The sequence below is a fragment of the Bos grunniens genome, chromosome 3, assembly GCF_055505025.1.
Source record: "Bos grunniens cultivar Pamir isolate PY7600 chromosome 3, Bosgru_T2T1.0, whole genome shotgun sequence".
Classification (NCBI taxonomy): domain Eukaryota; kingdom Metazoa; phylum Chordata; class Mammalia; order Artiodactyla; family Bovidae; genus Bos; species Bos grunniens.
Window position 1 is genome coordinate 101780678 of NC_141167.1, and position 20532 is coordinate 101801209.

Consider the following 20532-nt stretch of genomic DNA (forward strand, 5'->3'; position numbering starts at 1 on the left):
GTTCGGCTTGGGCGGCACATACCGCTGTCCTGTACCAGGCCACACTGGAGCTGGTGCCCACAAAGGCACCGCGCCAGAGCCTGACGACACCCACTTAGCCCCCAGCACCTCTGGGTAAGCACTGGACCTGGGCTCTCATGCTGAGGGACGGGGGAGATTGGTAGGGACTCGCTGATCACTTGGGGGAGGGAGAAAGGACTTTTCTAACATGAGTGCCTGAGTCCTTCTCCAGGTACCCATGTACCCACAAGAACACACACTCACCTCAGCTCAGAGACTGTGGCTGCTGACCTAAAGATTCCAGCGGGAAACTCCGAGGGCGAAAGACACGCAGCACAGTGGTGGAAGCTGACAGGCAGGTGACAGTCTCACTTGTAGTCTGGGGCTGACGGTGAGGGGAGGTGCTGTTATTTCCCACTCTGCATACTTAATCCTCACCTCCTCCACACTGCCGCAGGAACAACCAGCCAGGCCATGGAAGGGAGGGGGAGGTGCACCTCAGGAGGGGATTATCCATCTCAGACCACGGGGCTGGGGAGCCTGGGGACCAACCCTGGAGTCTGGGAGGGTCTGTTTTGGCACTAGGTCTGGCAGCATCCCTGATCAAACCTTGCTTCCTAACAACGGTGAGTGGTGGGAAAGGTGGGGGCACCATTCTTACCTTCCCCTTGGGCTCCCCAACCTGCCAAGCAGGTTGTTCTTTTTTTCTGCAATAAGGGAAAGGAGTGGGCAAAGGGCTCCCAGGCTCCCAGGCCTGGGCGTCATAAAGAGGCCCTGAGGGGTGAGGGGGACGTTCCCCTCAATTGGCTCCTATGTCCCTCCCCCCAGGGCAGCCAGTAGCACCATGTCTGTGACCCACGGGAGGATGGGACTCTCCTTGACTCAGGAGATCCTCAGTCACCTGGGCCTTGCCAACAAGGTAAGGGCTGCTGGGATTGTAGGAATTATTTTTTAAAATTATTTTCATATCAATGCAGAGGCTGTGGGGTGGGGTGAGGAGTAGGAAAGGAAGATCAAGCCTGAGGCTATGCCAAGGGCCTGGCTGGGTCACTGGGGAGGAGCATGGGCAGACTCTGGTACCTCCCTATCTTACAGACTGCAGCTTGGGGCACCCTGGGCACCCTCAGAACCTTCTTGAGCTTCAGTGTGGACAAGGATGTACAGAGGCTGCTGAAGGCCATAGCAGGTCAAGGTGAGCCATTTCCCTCTGCGCTTGGGCATCTATCTTTTAGAAACCAGTCTGTAGACCAAGGAGCCAGAAGGAGGAACTGACAATACTCAATAGATGTTTGTGGAATGCCTTCATTCCTGTGTGTCTGGTACCCAGTAGGTATTTATCTCCATTTTCACAACAGCCCTGTGAGGCAAGTCATACTATTTCTGTTTCACAGATGAGGAAACTGGGGCTCAGGGAGGTCAAAAGCCTTGCCCAAGATCACACAGCTCAAAATATTGCATAGCTGGGATTCTAAAGCAAGCCTGTGATCCCAAAAGGCCATTTTCTGCACTGTACCAGGCCACCTTTGCTTAACTTTGGGTCAGATTTACATGCCATTGGCAACTTCTTCAGGATCAAATGGTGGTAGGGATGATGTAGCTTTTCCCAGACCTTGTCATCTCCTCCTCTGGAGGCTTCAAGTCAAGGACTAAGGGGATCTCAACTCTGTAAAGACCCTGACAGGGCTCTGCCAGGCTCACAGGCCAGCCCTCACCTTGGTTCAGGTGTGGACCGTATTGCCATTCTGGATGTGCTGACCAACCGGAGCCGAGAGCAAAGGCAGCTCATCTCTCGAGCCTTCCACGAACGCACCCAGCAGGTGAGACCACACTGATTCCCAGGAGCAGTGGGCTGGGATGAGAAGCTCCCAGGAAACTTGGGCACAACAAGAGCAGTTGAGACCAGCTGAGACCAGCCCTTACCCCCTGCTAAACCCAGTCTGTGGGGGGAAGGTAAGCCTGGTGGTTAGGTCTGAGATGAGAGCCAGCGAAATATTCCCAAACCTCCTCACACACATGGGACTCTCCCCCTCATGCCGTTCCTCTGCCATGGGGACTGTTTCTTGTAGGACCTACTGAAGTCCTTGCAGGCAGCACTCTCTGGCAACCTGGAGAGGATCGTGGTTGCTCTGCTGCAGCCTGCAGCCCATCTCGATGCCCGGGAATTGAGGACAGCCTTGAAGGTACCCTGGTAGCTCAGCTGGTAAAGAATCTACCTGCAGTGCAGGAGACCCCGATTCAATTCCTGGGTCAGGAAGATCCCTGGAGAAGGGATAGGTTACCCATTCCGGTATTCTTGGGCTTCCCTTGTGTTCAGCAGTAAAAACTGCCTGCAATGCAGGAGACCAAGGTTCAATCCCTGGGTTGGGCAGATCCCCTGGAGGAGGGCATGACAACCCACTCTAGTATTCATGCCTGGAGAATCCCCATGGACAGAGGAGCCTGGTGGGCTGCAGTCCATGGGGTCGCAAAGAGTCAGACAGGACTGAGCAACTAAGCACATTGAAGATACCAGGAGAGGAGCTTTGCCAGGAGTGATGACCCTATTGAGGGAAAGAATACGTTGACTGCCTTGCCTTTGCCCACTCCAGAGGAGTGGACTTGGCAGAAGCCCCCTGGAAAAGTAGTCCCTGTTGACCCTCAGAAGGACAAGTGGTCAGCGTCTGCTCCCCACCATTCTAACAACATGGCTCAGTCTCAGAGTGGCTTCCCAATTTCTTGTAGGGCTCAGGTTCTGCTGAAGATGTGGCCTTGGAAATTCTTGCCACCCGAACCCCACCCCAGCTGCAGGAGTGCCTGGCAGTCTACAAACATAGTAAGAGTATGGAGGATGGAGCTCTAAGAGCTGGACAGGACAGTCCTCGCCTCCCCTGCACTCCCTGCAGGGAGCCCTCTGGGAGCCTTTCTGCTTCTGTTGTTCCCTTGGGGTCTCTCTTCCCCCACCGCCCACCGGGCTCAGTCTCCCCAGGGAGACAGCCAGTTGTCATCATTAAAGAGAGAGAAGCAATCATTAACTGTCATAGTCTGGGGTTCCAGGGTGGATCCCGAGGTAATGACAATGTTGAGCCCTGTGACAGTCCCAAGGGCACCCAAGTCACCTTCCCAGCCCCTTGCTGATTCTGCCATCACCCCACATCCCAGGCTGAATGGAAGCTCGATGCAGCCAGGGGGAAAGGTGGGGACCTGCTCTTGTAGGTGTCAATTCTCGGCCCCTGGCTGCTGTCCCTGCAGTGACTGCCACATGCCTCACCCACTAATTGGTAACTAGTTTTTTCTCACCCTCATCTTAACACACCCCCTCTTTTTCTTGCTTTCCCCAGTTTTCCTTTGATGTCCCACCTCGGCCTATCTTTTTTTTTTTTTTTTTTTAACTTTTTGGCCATGCCAAAAGATCCCGGGCATGTGGGATCTTGGTTCCTCAACCATGGATGGAACCAGTGTGCCCTGCAATGAAAGTGTGGAGTCTTAACTGCTGGACCTCCCGGGAAATTGATTTTCTTAACCCCTCTCCTACCCCTTTTTCCTTCCTGCTTCTCTTTTCCCCTTCCTTTTCTCCCTTTCCTGCTCTTTCCTTTCTTCACATTCTACCTCCCTCATCACCTAGCCTCACTTCCAAGGAGGGGGACTGGCCCTAGCCATCTTGCGTCACGATATGGGCACCCCCATCCTCTTTTCATTGTCTGGCCACCACCCAAGTAACTGATTGCCTCCCGCCCCCCGCAGTCTGGCACCGGGAGATGAGGCCCCACAGGGCACGACCCCACAGCGCACAGGTTACTCGCGGCTTAGAGATGCTTTCAGGGTGGCCACGGTGGTGCTTCTGCCTTACATCCTGGGAACTAGTGGCCATCAAGCAGGGGACAGCGGGACTGACAGGGCACAGGCATCTGACAGGTCCTGGAGGTATCCTCATTGGGAAAAATCAGGAGGGTTCAGAGAGCTCCTGCTCCCATCCCAGATTTCCAAGTGGACGCTGCGGAGGACATCAAGTCTGAGACCAGGGGCATCTTGCGGGACTTGCTCCTGGCCCTGGCCAAGGTAAGGGGGACTGGTCTGGGAGGAAGGGAGTTACCCCACTGGGGAGCACCCACCTGTGGTGTAATGAACAGGAGAGGGCTTTAGGGGAAGACCAGGGTTTGGTTTGTTGGTCTGGTGATAAAAAACTGCCCTCCAAAGAGTCCTCCTGAGAGTTTCTCCTCCTAGGGGGGCCGCGAGGCCTACACTGGAATCATTGACTATAACCTGGCTGCACAGGACATCCAGGTGAGCAAGGGGTGGGGGGAGTTTACACCGTCGTGCACGTAAGACACTGTATCTTAGAGCCGGTGACCTGTGTCCCCACTTGTCCTGCAAAATTGTCCTTGCCTTGGGAAGGAATCCTCGATGACGTAAGGCGGACATGGGGGGTTGGGCAGTGTCACACATGGAGCTTTTTCCACTCATCTGGACTCTGACTCCTGAACTCACACATTCTCCTCTCATTGGCATTTGGGGATTATTTAATTCCTTCCACGGCAGGGGGCATAGGTTCTATCCCTGGTTGCAGAACTAAGGTCCCACATGCTGTGCTACACAGATAAATAAATGCAACTAATTTATAGGTTAAAATAAGCTTTTCCATGTTTATGGATTCTGGGAACACCATAACCGTGGCTCCCCAATCCCCAAACCAGTGATTCTGATTTGCTCCCTGTTCCCAGGCATTAAAGCAGGCTGAAGGACCCAGCACAGAGAGGACGTGGGTCCTTGTCTTCACCCAGCGCAATCCCGAACACCTCGTCCGAGGTACACAGGAGTCTTCCAGTCTCTCCAACTTGCTTTAATGATGAGTTCTGGCTGAGGAAGGTGGGGAGGGCTCATCCTTCTCTGGGATAACCACCCCCTCCCCCATGTATTCTTCTAACTCCCTTCCGTGTGCACCAGTGTTGAACCAGTACCAGTGGTACACGGGGCATGAGTTGGAGAAGACTGTCCGGGCCCGTTTCCATGGAGCCGCCTGCGTGGCTCTGCTCAACCTAGGTAAGGGGTCTGCTTGGAACCCGTGGGGCAGAGGTCTCCTGTGGAATGGCGGTGGTCTGTCTCCATCTTTGTCTCTTTGCTTTCAGCCTCGGTGATCCGGAACACACCCCTGTACTTTGCTGATAAACTTCATCAAGCCCTCCAGGTAAGACTGACGCTCCTTTCCCCTTGCTGTGGAACAAAAACCGGCAGGAGACACCTCCTGGGCAAGAAAGAGGAAGTTTCACGCTGTTGCTAATGTAACCATCTCATATTACTTTGTAAACATGGAGTAGCTCTCTTTTCCTAAGTTTACAAATTGTCTTGTCAAGAGTAGAGGAGGGAGCTGTGGTTAGAGATAAGTCCATTGACCCATCAGGGCCCTAAAGCTAAAATTTTTGGTCCAATGAATGTCTAGGTGGCCAGATACAGATATGAATTTGCTCTGTAAAGACACTGCCTTGTCCGGGTTCAGTTGTTGCCAGAATGAGGCTGGCGATAACACTAAAAAGAAGAAAGAAATAGCCGCCCGTTTCTGAGGGGCTCCTTGTGTGCCAAGGCCTCTGCTGAGCACGTTTCAGTAAGTCCTCACATTAACACTCCATCCTTGTTTAATAGACAAAAAACTGAAGCACAGAGAGGTTAAGTACCTTGCCCAAGGTCACACAGCAGTCTCCCTACAATACACATAATGATCCTATAGGACAAATTTTAACTGCCACATGTCAACTCCTAGTCTATTCCATAGGTGTTGGTCTATACTATAAGCTATAGCCTACTCTTGGTACCCAAGATCACCTTTCTCCATACTGATCAGACTTTGTTCTATATAATCCAAACTTAAATTGGCAATCTTGGTTTGAGTAATTTCATAAACAGAATCCAGTCATTCTGCTCATTCAACTAGGTGTCCTAATACAACTGTCCCCCAAGGCCTATAAATAAAAATCCCACCCAAACTTTGAAGATGGAATAGTTTTTGGTACACTGGTTGAGAAACCATGATGCCTATTGACAACTATTCAAAATGTTACACAGAAACTTTCTTAAAACGTTTTCTTTTTGTTTATTTATTTACGGCTATGCTGGGTCTTCACTGCTGTGAGGGCTTTCTTTAGTCGCTGCGAGTGGGGTCTCTTTGCTGTGGTGTGTGGGCTTCTCTTTGCAGTGGCTTCTCTTGTTGCAGAGCGTAGGCTCTGGGGCACTCGGGCTTCAGTAGTTGCGGCTCTTGGGCTCTCCAGCTCGGGCCAGGAGTTGTGGTACACGAGCTTTAATTGCTCCGTGGCATATGGGGTCTTCCTGCACCAGGGATTGAACCCGTGTCTCCTGCATTGGCAGGCAGATTCTTTACCACTGAGCCATCAGGGAAGCATTTATTTTATCATCCAGAGATTTCCATTTTGACAGTAGATTATTGTACTTATCCAATAAATCCTGTACTATTATAATCAGTGAACTCTAGGATTCACTTGAAAAGTTGTAGTTCTCTAAATTCCTGTCATAAAAAGAACCTGTACTCCAGCAGTGATTGTAATGTATTTGGATTACAGGACTTTAGACTCCTGGATATAAATTGTGGGTTTAATCTTAGAAGAAGGAGTCAAGAAGTGATGCAGGCTTATTTTTCTGGAAAAAAAAAATTTTTTTTAAAAGAAAAACTCAGTCAAGATACTTCCATACTATTCTTTTGTGAGAAATATGTAAAAACATAATTGTGATAAATATTTATTCAGAAAAATGACCTTTAAGTGATGGCTGATTCAGGACAGTTCAGTTCAGTCGCTCGTCGTGTCCGACTCTTTGCAGCCCCATGGACTGCAGCACTCCAGGCCTCCCTGTCCATCACCAACTCCTGGAGTTTACCCAAACTCATGTCCATTGAGTTGGTTACGCCATGCAACCATCTCATCCTCTGTCGTCCCCTTCTCCTCCTGCCCTCAATCCCTCCCAGCATCAGGGGCTTTTCAAATGAGTCAGCTCTTCTTATCAGGTGGCCAAAGTATTAGAGTTTTGGCTTCAACATCAGTCCTTCCAATGAATATTCAGCACTGATTTCCTTTAGGTTGGACTGGTTGGATCTCCTTGCAGTCCAAATTCAGACCAATTTGAACCATAAAATGAATGTTCTTTATAAAGATCCTAGGGCAGTATGAGATGCCAAATATACCCTCAGGTAACAAGAGAAGAATGATGTTTGATATAGGTTTAGTGTGGAGAGCCACTTTACACACTGGGAATATTCACTTAATGAGCAACTCTTACCCCAGTTCTACAACTGTGGAGTACAAGAGTTGCAAGAAGGGAAGAATGGATACTGGGAAGCATTCAGCAATCTTCGTCACAATACAAAACCAATGGTACATGCCATCCAAAAGAGTAGCCATCAGGGAATTCCCTAGCAGCCCAGTGGTTAGGATTCTGTGCTCTAACTGCTGATCCCTGGTGGGGGAACTAAAATCCCACAAGCTGTGCAGCCAAAAAAATAATCAGATTAAATTAAAAGTGAAAAAAAAAAAAAGTAGCCATCAGGCCCACTGACAATTAGGTAATGAGTCCAAATAAAATATAGCATCCTATATTCCCTCCATCACTTTTTGTTTCTTCTGGGAGTTTATGATGTGTAGGGTTGCCGTAAGTGTGGGTTTCAGGCAATTCTGGGAAGGGTCTCAGAAGGCAGGTGCCTGAGGAAACTCTGAAAAAGAGGATATTAGAAAATGATGACAGCAGCAGTACCCAGCTCATGACACAAACAGGATTTTTCCAACCAAAATACTTTATTTAGAAATCTCTCATGATAACATTATTATAATCAGTTATAGCTCCTGATTTGATGATACCTCTATTGGGGCTTCCCTGATAGCTCAGTTGGTAAAGAATCCCCCTGCAATGCAGGAGACCCCAGTTCGATTCCTGGGTCGGGAAGATGTCCTGCAGAAGGGATAGGCTACCCACTCCAGTATTCTTGGGCTTCCCTTGTGGCTCAGCTGGTAAAGAATTTGCCTGCAATGTGGAAGACCTGGGTTCGATCCCTGGGTTGGGAAGATCCCCTGGGGAAGGGAAAGGCTGCCCAATCCAGTATTCTGGCCTGGTGAATTCCATGGACTGTATAGTCCATGGGGTCGCAGAGAGTCAGACACAACTGAGCGACTTTCACTTCACAGGTGGCGCTAGTGGTAAAGAACCCTCCTGCCAATGCAGGAGACATAAGGGACAGTGGGTTCGACCCCTGCCCTGGAGAAATAAATGGTGCCCCACTCCAGTATTCTTGCCTGGAGAACACCATGGACAGAAGAGCCTGGCAGGCTACAGTCTATAGGGTTGCACAGAGTCGGACACTACTTGAAGCGACTTAGCACACATATACCCCTATTATTTCTAAACTGAACCCTCCGTGACTGTCTTTAACCAAAAGGCAAGAGGCCTGTTGCAGGTACAGGAGAAAGAGAATGATGCTGAACCTCAGGGGTCTAACCAGGAGAAACCGATGACAGTTTAGGGATAGGGTGAGTGTCCTCCTTAGACATTCCCTGTTAACAGTCTCTTGACTATCATGCTGTAAGTCTTCACAGGTAGCACATCTCTATCCTTTCTTGAGTCCTTGCTCTTGGAGTGAGACTCTAAGCTAATGGCAAGGCCAGAAAAGATGTGGAAGGAATGAGGGATATTGCTGTAAATATTCCCCGCAGCAACTGATTTTTCCTGCCACATCATCTCCCTTGAGGATGGACACAGATAATGTTTGCCCCTAGATAATGTATATTTCTCTTTTTCTTGACTTTCTCCTCACCAGCACTCCCTAGAATAATTCACCATGTGGCCCAATCCCTGCCCTGTGAGAATTTCCCTACCACCACATCCCCATTCTGTTTTTTCCTCTACCAGGAGACTGAACCCAATTACCAAGCACTGATGCGCATCCTTATTTCTCGAAGTGAGACTGATCTTCTAAGTATCCGAGCCGAGTTCAGAAAAAAATTTGGCAAGTCCCTCTACTCTTCCCTCCAGGTGAGGCTTGGCTGGTTCTTAACCTGGAGCCCCAGAGCTTCATCTTTTACCTCCACCCTGCACACAGTGGAGCATATTCATGGCCTGGAGAACTCCTGGGTCTCTGGTTAATTTAGAACCAGAACTCTAGAACTCTAGAAACCAAACAAGCTCTGGACCAGCACGAGGGAGAGAACAGTGCCTGAGCCACGATGGTGGCAGGTCTTCCTAACATCTGACTTTGCTGTCTGCAGGATGCAGTGAAAGGGGACTGCCGGTTAGCCCTACTAGCCCTGTGCAGGGCGGAAGACCTTTGAGACCTCATCCCCGCATGACCTTCAAGGATCTGAGATTTTCTTGTTTGGCTGAGCCTGCAGGAGACTAGCTGGGCCTCCAAATAATGACCCCTCACTGAGCACCACATGTTCCAGCTTCTTGTTGAGGCCAGAACTCAAAGTTTCTTTTAAATTCCTTCACCTCTCTCATTTCAAAGTGATGCCTGCACCTGGATCCCCTAGCTCTGTCCTGGGTGTGCAAAACAAGATTGCTTGGATAGTTTCTGTCCTATTCATTCTTCCTGAATTCTGGCCAGAACATCTCGCTGATGCTTGATTTCTTTTGGCAAACTTCACTGTCATTTGTGTCCCCTGACTGAAGTTTGGGTGGAGCAGGACACTGGCTGGGAGGAGGCCTTGAAGTTGGAGGTGCCTTTGATGTGCCCTTGGATATTCAACAGGAGTCCTGTTTGAGGCTCTGAACTGCAGTTGTCAACAACCTGCCTCCTCTGTGCATCCCCCCTCACGCCCATTATTCTCTCTTCCCCAGGAAATTTCAGGCAAAATAAGAGAACCAGGAACCACGAGGCCAAAAATGGCTAGAAGTAGCAAAGGACCGTCTGTATGACCTGAGAAGCAAGTAGGAGGATCAAGCTACCCTTTCCCTGAATGGGAACATTTGGGTGGGTTAGCGGGGCATACAATCCTCAAATTCATCTGTCCAAAGCTGGGACTTAGAAACCCACCTCCCAAATTAGAGTACTAGCTCCAAAAGAAGGGGCTTCCCTGGTGACTCAGTGGGTAAAGAATCCGCCTGCTAATGCAGGCCACATGGGTTTGACCCCTGGGTCAGGACAGTCCCCTAGAGAAGGAAATGGCAGCTCATTGAAGTATTCTTGCCTGGAGAATCCCCACGGACAGAGGAGCCTGGCAGGCTACAGTCCACAGTGTGGCAAGAGGTGAACATGACTTAGCAACTAAACAACATGTGTACATGCTAAGTTGCTTCAGTCATGTCTGACTCTTTGCGACCCTATGGACTGTAGCCCGCCAGGCTCTCTGTCCATGGAATTCTCCAGGCAAGAATACTGGAGAGGGTAAACAGCAACAACCACATGAAAAAAAAAAAAAAAAAACAAGAAAGGACAAAGTGGACTTTTGGCTCCCCCTGCTGGCTCTATTAGAAATGACAGGCCACCCCCTCTAGCCTCTACCATCCCTGCACCCCTCCCACCCCCACCACGCTTTGCATTCCTCAATTGGGTCAAATACTTAACCGCTGCAGGGTAAGGCAAACAACAGACTTCAGGAAAGAAGTTTTATTTCCAAACCCCTAGGAAGGCATTAAAAATAATAGAGATAGAAACCCAAATCAAACCCTGAAACAAACGGATGGATGGGTGGATTCGGATGGGCCTATAGGATGACCCAGCCAGTCAGGGGTGGGAAATAGCAGAGATGGATTCTAGACAGGAACTTCACCCTGGAGCCTGAGTCTGTACATTAATGTGACTATTCTGGGGGAAAAGAGTTAGAAATCAGAAATCCTCACCCCATCAACTCCAATGTTGTCCTGGATGGTTGGGAGGAAGAGGAGGCAGGACATGAGGGCAAAGAGGTCACCAAGTCGGACCTTAGCATTCACTGCCTGCTCTGATCCCCAACATCCCATAAATAAGTTACCCTGCATATCTCAAGTTGAGGGGGAGCAAGCAAATAGCCCCCACCTCTGAAAGCGGAGGCAAGGCAGCCGGGCCCGAGCAGGGCTACAGGAGGACACAGTCGGACTCTTGCTTCGGCCTTTGCCGACGCTCAGCAGCTGGGCGTCCAGATGCAGCTCCTCTCCCCTGTGTCAGAGTTAACAGCTGGTCACCCATCGGAACCCATGGTGGAACAAGGACAGGGACTCTAGATGGAAGCAGGGTCAGGACTGGGAGGGGCTGTGGGGAGAGAAAGACAGGAGGGGACCCAGGGCAGAGGGACAGACAGAAGGGCCCCGAGGGAAACCTTGAAGAAATGCTGGTGGCAATAACAAGTCTGGATCAGGGAAGCCGGAGTGGCACGCTGGGGATGCAGGGATGCTGGAGGGGCAGCACTAAGAGCGAGGAGGAGCAGGCCCACCTGCGGTGATGGGGCCCGTGCAGGGGCAGCCTGGGCCGCTTGGTGCTGCTGGTACTCCTCTTGCTGAAGCTGCTGGGCCAGTTCCAAGTCGCTCAGACCCGATGTGCCCTGGGGCGGGGGCTGCTGCTGCTGTAGGGACAAGGCGATCAGGTAGTCCTAGAGACAGGGGCAAGAACAAGGGCAGTGAGGGAGGCTGGGGCAGGGGGCTGGCCAGGCTGGGCTTAGGCTTCCAAACCAGCTCAGCCTTTCCTTATCCTTCCAATCTCCCCACTCCTTCTCCTCCAGAGAGAAACACACAGCCGCGTATTTTATCTGTGATGCCAGAGAACACACACCAAGCGCAGAGATGGTCCACAGAGCCCAGAGAAGGGCCCGGTGTCATAAGTTACAGTCTCTAGAAGATAAGATACAGGCTGCCCGCCTTGGGCACAAAGCTCTCCGAGGCAGACACGCGCTCTGCACCCCACCCCGGCCCCCAAGGCCCCACACACCTGGTCCACCTGCCGCTGCTTTTCTGGGGAGCCACTCCCACCTCCCGTTCCGGGTCCCTTGCCCGGGGAGTGACTGAGGTGAAAGTCAGAGTCACAGAAACAGCTGTCTCCGTCCACGTTGTGCAGGCTCTCCCACACCACTTGCTCCTCCTGGAGAAAGCCCTGGTCAGTGACCAGTAGGTACAAGTGGCCCTGTGCGGGAGAGAACATGCGCTGGTGGGACGGGCGGCAGGAGCAGCGCACGGCAGAAGTGATCTGAGCTTCGCAGAGCCCCTGTGACTGGTCGGCACGCTAGCTGAAACGTGCAGTGTGAGTGCGTGGACCTCTTGCTGAGTACACACGGCTGTGGGCAGAAGGGCTGAGGGCATGGTCAGTGGCGTGTAAGTGTGGCAGTCACTGCGGTCAAGCACTGCGGGGCGGGAGTCTTCCTACCCTACTTCCCGAGGTTCCCTGGGCTCACGGGATGCCTATGAGGATAAATCCTTTAAGAGCCAAAGATCTTTCTCTCTTCTACTCAATTCCTAGAACGCTTAGACAATTTCTAGCTTTGGAAAACTATGTGTGTGTTAGTCGCTCGCTCGTGTTCGACTCTTTGCGACCCCATAGACTGTAGCCCACCAGGCTCCTCTTTCCATGGAATTCTCTAGGCAGGAATACAGGAATGGGTTGCCATTCTATTCTCCAGAGGATCTTCCCAACCCAGGGATCAAACCCGGGTCTCTTGCACTACAGGCAGATTCTTTACAGTCTAAACCACGAGGGAAGCCTTGGAAAACTATAGTATTGTTCAAAACTTCCACTGCTCCTTCCTGGGAGAGGACGTGCACTTTCTTGGCCCACTGATGGCAAGCTCACTCCTTACATTTCGCTCTGGCCAGTGAGATGGTAGCAGAGCCAACGCCGTGTGTGGTGTGTTCCTCTTGCTCTCCTATGTTCCAGAGAAAGGCTGTTTTGTCAGCCAGGGCCCCAGACTGAAGATGATGTGGGACAGAACTGCAGCCAACCCACAGTGGACACACACATGAATGAAAAATAAACCTTTGTCATGGTGAACCACAGGGATTTTAGGGGTCATTTGTTACCACAGCTTAATCTACCTTGTCCTGACTGAAATACTGACCCGGAAGAAATAGGCATGAGGAAACAGACAGCACTCCAACCTCCCACCTCCAAACCCGAATCACCTTATGCTTAGTCATAGTGCTGAAGTGGTTGTTCCGGAAAAAGACGCTAAGTTCGCCCTCCTTGGCAGCTGCTGTTAGTTCACATAGGCCATGGTAGGTCAGCTGGGCAGCAGTGGTCTCCAGAAACTGCTCTGCAATCAGGCCTGGCAGCAAGGACAAGAAAAGAGGGACAGGGGACTCAAATCCAAAGTCCACAGGAGGATCATCCAGAGAGCCCCTATCAAAGCCCTAGGGATCAGTCCCACCTTGGGAAATCCCTTCCTTGAAGCCTGGTTAAATTCATCCATTCAACAGATGCTGAACTTTCCTGGTGATCCAGTGGCTAAGACTCCGAGTTCCCAATTCAGGAAGCCCGGATTCGATTCTTGGTCAGAGAACTAGATTCCAAACACCATAGCTAAGAGACGCAGGTGGGGACCTCCCTAGTGGTCCAGTGGCTAAGACTCTATGCTCCCAATGCAGAGGGCCCAGGTCAGAGAACTAGATCCCACATGCCACAACTAGGACCCTCCACAGATAAATAAATCATTATTTTTAAAAAATGAGAGAGAAAGATGCAGGTGTACACACATGCTAAGTTGCTTCACTCGTGTCCTACTCTTTGCAACCCTACGGATTGTAGCCCGCCAGGCTCCTCTGTCCACGGGGATTCATAAGGCAAAAATACGGGAGTGGATTGCCATGCCCTTCCTCCAGGGCATCTTCTCAACCCAGGGATCAAACTTGAGTCTCTTGCATGTCCTGCACTGCAGGCAGATTCTTTACCCACTAAACCACGTGGGAAGCCCATGCTGCCACTAAAAAAAAATCCCACATGTTGCAACTAAGACTCAGCCAGATAAATAGATGCTATCGGAGCAAACAGGCACTGCACTAGGTACCGGGGGATACATCAGTGAACGAAACAGACAACTCCCCAAACTCCCGCTCCCGGTGCCTACATTCTCATGGGACGTGGTGGTGGAAAAACAGACAATAAACACTAAACCTCGGTAGCCATCATTCCCTCCACATAAGATTCCTGAGGAGAAGGGAGGAATGTCACCTTCTGTCACAAGGTTGGTGTCACTGGAGTGCTTGCAGGTGATGATCTTCTCTACCAGCTGGTTGTAACTCAGCTTCCCGACTGCACTCACAGCCTCAGGACTCTGCGTGGGCAGTGGAGTGGGGTGGTACCCCCCAAAATGGAGAGCTTTTTTTAGGAAGGAAATGAACCAAGCCCACAAGGATTGCAGCCCTATGACAAAAGCTTCCTGAAACTTTTGATGTCTAAAGAACTGACCCATCTTCAAATTGCTTGCTTGTATTTGAATATTACCCCCAAAAGTTAAAAACTAAAGGAATTCCACACTGAATCCAACCTTGAAACATCAATCCCCTCCCTAGCCAATCTACTCCCTACCTCCCTAACCCCAACCCCACAAAATTCTGCTTCTCTCTCAGCTTGAGCTGGCTGTCTCATTTGGGCCCTCCCACCCTCACCTGGGGATCAACAAGCCAGCCATGGTACAGAGGAATGCCAAGGAGGTCAAAGACACTGCACTCAGGAGTGTACTCAAAATCAGAGACGCCTGTGAACCGCACATTGACATCCAGACCTGTGGCCAGTTTAGGCAGCACCGTCATTGCATCGTCCACATTCTGGGGTGGAAAAGAAAACGATGGATAGGTCAAATCAGCACACTGTGCATTTTAAACTTAGTGTTATAGATAAGCAACAAGGATATACTGTATACCACATGGAATTATACCCAGTATCTTTTTAAAAAAAATTTTATTTATTTACTTGTTTACTGGCTGTGAGGCACGTGGGATCTTAGTTCCCCAATCAGGGATCGAACCCATGCCCTCTGTATTGGAAGCACAGAGTCTCAATCACTGAACCACCAGGTAAGTCCCATATACCCAGCCAAACTAATTATAAGATACCCAGTATCTTATAATAACTTATTACAGAATTTAATCTGCAAAAATACTGAATCACCACACGATATACCTGAAACTAACACAGTATTGTAAATCAACTATACTTCAATTAAAAAAATTAAATGAAATGAAAAAATAAACCTTACACAGTATTATATGTCGATTATATATCAATAAAACTGGTGGAAAAAGAAAATGATGGATATTCTAGCCTTCCCTCTTCTTGTTCCACTCCTACCTCCAGAAAACAAAACAAAACAAAACAAAACAATTAATCTTGTTGCTTTTTCCCCCTGGTTTCCTCTTACAATGGAAAGTCCTCCCTTTTCTCAATCCTTCTTTATTTTATGTAAACGAACATGTTTTCTAAGACAGAAATACACTCTCTCCCTCCTGCAGAAAGAAATGATGGTTCAAAGAACCCTCTTGAGAAGCATCAGAAAGGCTTCTCTTAATAGCCTGGGTGCCCCTTATGAACCTGCAAGCCCCCAGTTCACAGACCTTTCACCTCACCTGCTGAAAATTAAGCTGAAGTCCCTCTGACTTTTCCTGAGGTTTGATGGACAGAAGGCAGTCTCCTACAAGACAGGATTCCTTATCAGCTTACCCCACCACTGTCCCAAAAGCTGCTTCCTCTTCTCTAAGAAAACAGAGGTATATCACAGAACCACAGATTTTCAGAGTTGCAAAGGGCCTTCGTTTATCAGAGGAAGAAAGAAGCCACAAAAGGTGAAGGACCCACTCAAGGTCACAGGTGAAAGCTAAGGGAAGAATGAGGGTGACGACCCAGGACTCCTGACACCTTGATTTTTGCTTTTCATTCCCCAGCCTTGCAGAGAAACCCTATAGACCTTTACCCTCCCTGCCACATAAGATCCCTGAATGCAGAGTCCCTCAATACTCTGGATTTCTGGCTCAGTAGATAGCACTGGAACCTTTCAGGTAATTCCTCTTGAAGGCCCAGTCACTCACCGAGATGGGCCATGAGCTCGTCGGATGTGATCACTTCTTTCTGAGGCGGCAGCTTTACCTGGAGGCAAGGAGAGATCAAAGAGTTGGCCAGTCATTGGTAAAGAATCTGCTTGCCAATGCAGGGGACAAATTCGATCCCTGGTCTGGGAATATTCCACATGCCATGTGGCAACTAAGCCCACGCACCACAGCAAGGAGTAGCCCCCACCCGGCCACAACTAGAGAAAGCCTGTGTGCAGCAACAAAGACGCAGCACAGCCAAAAATTAATAAATTAAAAAAAAAAGTGAGCCAGGTGTGTGCTTTCCTTCAGGGAGCACTGAAGGAGGAACCCAGAGAAAGGCGGGAGGGCAGGGCTTATCCAGCAGTCAGGTGTGGTGGGCAAAAACGGCTTGCAACTGGAGCAAGGGACTGAATGGGAAGAACTGCAAGGCATTCCCATTTGCCAGACAGTGGAAGACGCAGGAGTAGGACAGATAATTGTCTTGTTTTTGCAAATATCTGATCTCATTTGTTCAACCTGGAGATAAAGGAAGAAAAACCTGGAAAGTTTGACAGGCTTGAGAAAAGCAGAATGATCAACATTTCCTAAGACCCCATCCAAACTCCCTCTTACCTTCCACTGAAGAAAAAGGATATTCGCGATGGCGATGAGAGGGCAAGGGCCATTGGCGCTCTGGGTGATGATAGGTGTCTGTTCTCCTTTCCAGGGGATCCACTTGACACAGTAGAAGTCTAGCTCAGGCTGTCGGGCCCTAGGGGACTGGGGAAGCTCCTGGAGCCTGGAGCAGGCCCCCGCTGTCTGTGTCTCAGGTCGAGTCTCCCGGGCTGGCCCTGGTTGGCTTGAGCTAGCATCTGGTGGAGGGGACTCGAAGTTATCCTGGCCTTGGGCTGGCAGTGAAGCTTGGTCTACTGGCTCCTGCTCTCCAGCTGCCCCGTCTGCCTCTTTGGCATCCTTGTCCTGAGGGTGCTCTTTGGGTTCTGACAAGACCCTGTGGTTTTCAGGGCTGACCGCTTCTGCAGTCCTGGTCTCACCAGGGGCTGGATGCTCAGGTTGATGGTGTTCCATGGTCAGGAAGGGCTGACTGAGGGGCTTTACTGTCCTCAGAGACTGACCTTACTCTAAGCTTGATATGCAAAAGGGAGACGGATCCAATAAGAAGGAAATCATTGGGCTGAAAAGTAAACAGACCCAGAAAAATTTGGCAAAGGAATGTAGTGCAGAAGGCTTGGTGAGCGTCTGTTCAGCTACTCCAGGCTACGGGCAGTACAGTTTTAGGTTAAACAGAAGGGTCCCAGGCTGAGCTGTCACCTCTAACTTGTTGTGACCAGATGGGACCAAAGAGGGTATAGGACTCAAAGGTTTGGAAGGGATAATTCTGGTGGGATTGAGGACATTGGGTGGCGTCAGCTTTCCTGAAACAGAAACAACAAGGAATGAAGACAAGATAGAAAGGGAGAGCAAAAGGAGAAAGAAGGAAAAGAGATGGAGAAAGAAATGTTATACAATACTGACAGTGATCTTAATACGGTGATCTTTAGCTAACCTTGAAGTAAGCATTGTGTCAGTAAAACCCACCATAGCTGGAAGGAGGGTAACTCCTCTGCCTCATCCCCCACCCCTGCCCTTGACTCTTCAGGGAACATCCTGAGCACACAGGGCTTATATCTTTAGGGTCCTGTTTTCTCTGCTTCATCCCAAGGCCAAAGAGCTAAACAGTGCTTGGGGTGGAGAAAAAGAGTCAGTATCATACCCCTAAAGGGGAAACACTGGTGAGAAAGAAGTCTTTCTCCTTGAAGGATTCCACCTTTACAATTCCAGCTTTATACAATTGCAAACCACAACAAAAAGGTCCTGGGAGGAGCTTCCTGTAGGCTGGAGAGGGGAAATGCGGGCAAGGTGACTTGAAACAGAGACGGGTTCTGATAAGTGATTTCAGGTTAGAGGTACAACTTGTCCCACCCCACCCCCAACCCCGTTCTTCCAGTAAGCTAGCTTCTCTTGCCAGCTGGAGTTGGGATAGCAACTTCTCCTCAGTTCCTCTATGCTCTGAAAACTGCTCAAACCCAGTACTCCCTTGCTCACTACATGGAATATGAAAATACTGATTATTGATTTACATTAAAAAAATTACTCCCTCTACATTCACCTATCTGTGCAAATGTTCTTTCAATCTATTCCCATCTAGGTCATTTTAAATGTCAACTCTGGACCTGTTTAACCTGCTCTCTCCCAGCACTAAGCATGACATTTAATTAACACCATGGATAGTAGATGATAAAAAGCCACAAACTCTGCCTCCTGGAAAATATCTCCCTTCAACCTCCTTGCTCCCCTCTTCACCTTGGTCAGGGTGAGAAAGGTAGAGAAATAAACTTGTTAGAAATCTTTTCTCTTGCTTCCTCCTAACCTGAGACTATGCTTCCTTTCACAATCAGGTAGGATTTAGGGCTAAGGTAAAGCCTCGGAGGTGAAGTTGAAGAATGTAAAAGTTATGGAAATAAGACTAGTCACCCAAATTGATCATCCTTCTGATTCAAATATAATCTATGCTGCTGCTGCTGCTGCTAAGTCGCTTCAGTCGTGTCCGACTCTGTGCGACCCCACAGACAGCAGCCCACCAGGCTCCCCTGTCCCTGGGATTCTCCAGGCAAGAACACTGGAGTGGGTTGCCATTTCCTTCTCCAATGCATGAAAGTGAAAAGTCAAAGTGAAGTCGCTCAGTCGTGTCCGACTCTTAGCGACCTCATGGACTGCAGCCTACCAGGCTCCTCCGTCCATGGGATTTTCCAATCTATGCTAGCTGCATCTTATTTCCATGTGATTAATTTAGAATCAGAGTAGCAAAATTTGCCCACAGGCCTTACACCTTTTTTTTTAATCTCTCTCCTTTTTTCCTTCCTTCCCAAATGACATTTAGAATGAGCCTCAGAAGCAGAAACCAGAGCCTGGGACAATTTTTTAAAAGCCTGGAGAAAAACAGGGCTTACTTCTTATCTTTTCTATCCAAATGCCAGAAATGATCTATAATTAAGTGGGGGCTGGGCAGTCCAGTGAGCCAAAAGAACCCAGAACTGGACTACCAGAGGAAGCTGGGTCTCAGAGAAACTGGGTTGAAAGCTAAGAGGGCTAATCCTTCAGAAGAGGGGAGGGAGTGTAACGGAAGAGTCCCAGGCTACAAGGTGCACACCAGTGGAGTGAGCATGGAGTGCTCCAGAGCGTGATGCATTCTGAGACTCACAGGTCCTTAAACAAACAAGGAATTCATTCTTCCCCTCTTAACTAAGTCCTATACTTTCTGGAATAATCCTCTGGTGGCAGACAGAGGAGGTAAAACAGCCCCTGCTCCTCCCTAGCCAGTGGCAATAAATAGCCAGAAGTTGGAAGAATGCAGGAATCAGGTCTGTAGCTTCAAGAAGACACGTCCCCGCTCCCACCCCCGCTCCCCAGGAACTTTACTCTCCCTTCAAGAGCGTAGGGTTCCCCTCCAATCTCCCTCTCACTCTGACCCAAATCTTCACGCAACTAATGGTTTAGATTTTCCCCTCAGAATAAGTCCACCACAGTGCCCTGTCTACTTGTTAGCAAGGGAGAGGGGGAAGGTGTAATTAAACGGGGGAAAGGTAGCATCTCTTTTACTTACTCCTTCTGCCCGAGCGCCTCTAGAAACCCAGACGTACAGAGACCCAGGGTGGGAGGATAGGCAGTGTCACCTCCCCAAAGCTAGAGAGGAAAAGGAAAAAAGGTGAAGGAAATGGTTAAGACGGTTTTTACCTTAAAGAAGTGGGGGCTGTTCCAGGACTTCGAAGGAGGGTTCAACTCCCGGACTGCGGTGAGGGAGGTGGGCTCAGAGGGGGGCGCCGCCACAGTCCCGGCCGCCTCCCAGCTGTCAACGCCAGAGTCTACACAGGTTTCCCCAGGTTTACGAGCGGCGGTCCCGGCTGGCTCGTGGCTACTTCCGGGCTCACGCCCACGACCGGGGGGCCCTGGAGAAGGGTGCAGGCAGGCAGGGGTGCAGGCAGGCAGGGGTGCAGCCCAGGTGCGCCCAGATCGCTCAGAGCGTCTTCAGGATTTCTGAATCGCCGCGTCCAGGGCGCGCGCTCCAGGCCCCGTCTACAAGCGCTGGTTTTCAAAGGAAGTTTGTGGTTTTTCTTTTCTTCTTTCTCGTTCTCTCTTTTTTCACCATCGGGACAAAGAAAAATCAGTCAAGGACAAGCTCCCCGAAGGAGGAGGAGCTTGCCCGGCACTGGCGGATTTCTATTCGGGGTTTCTGACCTGGTCAGCAGCTTGGTGATCAGCAGTGAGCGAGAGAAACAAGGAGAGAAAAACAACAGACCCTTTCTCTTCTCTCCGCCTGCCGCTGGAAGGGATGGAGCACTTGTGCCTCTCTGGTGAGAATAGGGAAGAGCAAGGGCCCTGGCTGCGCTGGGAGGAGCAGGGCTGGACAGCAGAAGCTTGTTGGATCTCCCTGGGTGCGGCAGTCCTCTGCTCTGCCTCCACAAAAACAGGGCCAAAGAGCCTGATATTTTCATATTTATTCATTTAAAGGGAAAAAAATCCCGATCCTTTCGAAATCCTTACTGT

General features: G+C 49.9%; 3 protein-coding genes across 40 annotated transcripts in view; 2 read left to right on the forward strand and 1 right to left on the reverse strand.

Annotated features, from left to right (window-relative positions):
• ANXA9 (annexin A9) lies at positions 1-9537 on the forward strand. Of its 14 annotated transcripts, none has more exons than XM_086392542.1 (14): positions 1-114; positions 233-359; positions 829-919; positions 1096-1192; positions 1672-1817; positions 2067-2180; positions 2722-2812; positions 3956-4035; positions 4201-4260; positions 4698-4782; positions 4921-5016; positions 5103-5161; positions 8878-9000; positions 9234-9537. In XM_086392542.1, the coding sequence occupies exons 3-14, from the start codon at positions 845-847 to the stop codon at positions 9294-9296; spliced, it is 1089 nt and encodes a 362-aa protein (XP_086248668.1). In that variant the 5' UTR covers positions 1-114; positions 233-359; positions 829-844; the 3' UTR covers positions 9297-9537. The 14 variants fall into 14 exon arrangements, with proteins under 14 accessions (XP_086248668.1, XP_086248671.1, XP_086248666.1 ...); XM_086392545.1 differs by having other exon boundaries at positions 1723-1817; XM_086392540.1 differs by having other exon boundaries at positions 270-359.
• On the reverse strand, positions 6038-20310 carry MINDY1 (MINDY lysine 48 deubiquitinase 1). 24 transcript variants are annotated; one of them, XR_015160980.1, is made up of 12 exons: positions 19723-20310; positions 16564-17363; positions 15949-16006; positions 15490-15554; positions 14533-14691; positions 14096-14198; positions 13051-13193; positions 12299-12333; positions 11867-12016; positions 11376-11504; positions 10982-11101; positions 6038-7687 (listed from the first exon to the last, which is right to left on the reverse strand). XR_015160980.1 is itself a non-coding variant. In XM_086392515.1 (12 exons), the coding sequence occupies exons 3-11, from the start codon at positions 17014-17016 to the stop codon at positions 11021-11023; spliced, it is 1383 nt and encodes a 460-aa protein (XP_086248641.1). In that variant the 5' UTR covers positions 17017-17363; positions 19723-20121; positions 20224-20310; the 3' UTR covers positions 6038-7687; positions 10982-11020. The 24 variants fall into 24 exon arrangements, 20 of the variants coding, with proteins under 20 accessions (XP_086248641.1, XP_086248637.1, XP_086248650.1 ...); XR_015160983.1 differs by having other exon boundaries at positions 11376-11531; XM_086392515.1 differs by lacking the exon at positions 12299-12333 and having other exon boundaries at positions 11867-12058; positions 19723-20121; positions 20224-20310.
• Positions 20203-20532, forward strand: part of PRUNE1 (prune exopolyphosphatase 1) — a 19919-nt gene continuing 19589 nt past the window's right edge. For both annotated transcript variants that reach the window (XM_086392500.1, XM_086392505.1), the window contains exon 1: positions 20203-20339. The gene's annotated coding sequence lies outside the window, so the exon portion shown is untranslated. The remainder of the gene's footprint in view (positions 20340-20532) is intronic.

Bases quoted from the DNA above. Each gene is read 5' to 3' on its own strand.
- MINDY1 (XM_086392511.1), bottom strand. From the start codon at position 17,016: ATGGAACACCATCAACCTGAGCATCCAGCCCCTGGTGAGACCAGGACT. The intron at 11,532-11,866 runs GTGTGTGGGGCC...CCCTGTCTCTAG, and splicing joins AGCAGCGGCAGGTGGACCAG to GACTACCTGATCGCCTTGTC. The intron at 11,102-11,375 runs GTGGGCCTGCTC...ACTCTGACACAG, and splicing joins CACGGGCCCCATCACCGCAG to GGGAGAGGAGCTGCATCTGG.
- ANXA9 (XM_086392538.1), top strand. From the start codon at position 845: ATGTCTGTGACCCACGGGAGGATGGGACTCTCCTTGACTCAGGAGATC. The intron at 2,813-3,955 runs GTAAGAGTATGG...CTCCCATCCCAG, and splicing joins CCTGGCAGTCTACAAACATA to ATTTCCAAGTGGACGCTGCG. The intron at 4,261-4,697 runs GTGAGCAAGGGG...CCCTGTTCCCAG, and splicing joins TGGCTGCACAGGACATCCAG to GCATTAAAGCAGGCTGAAGG.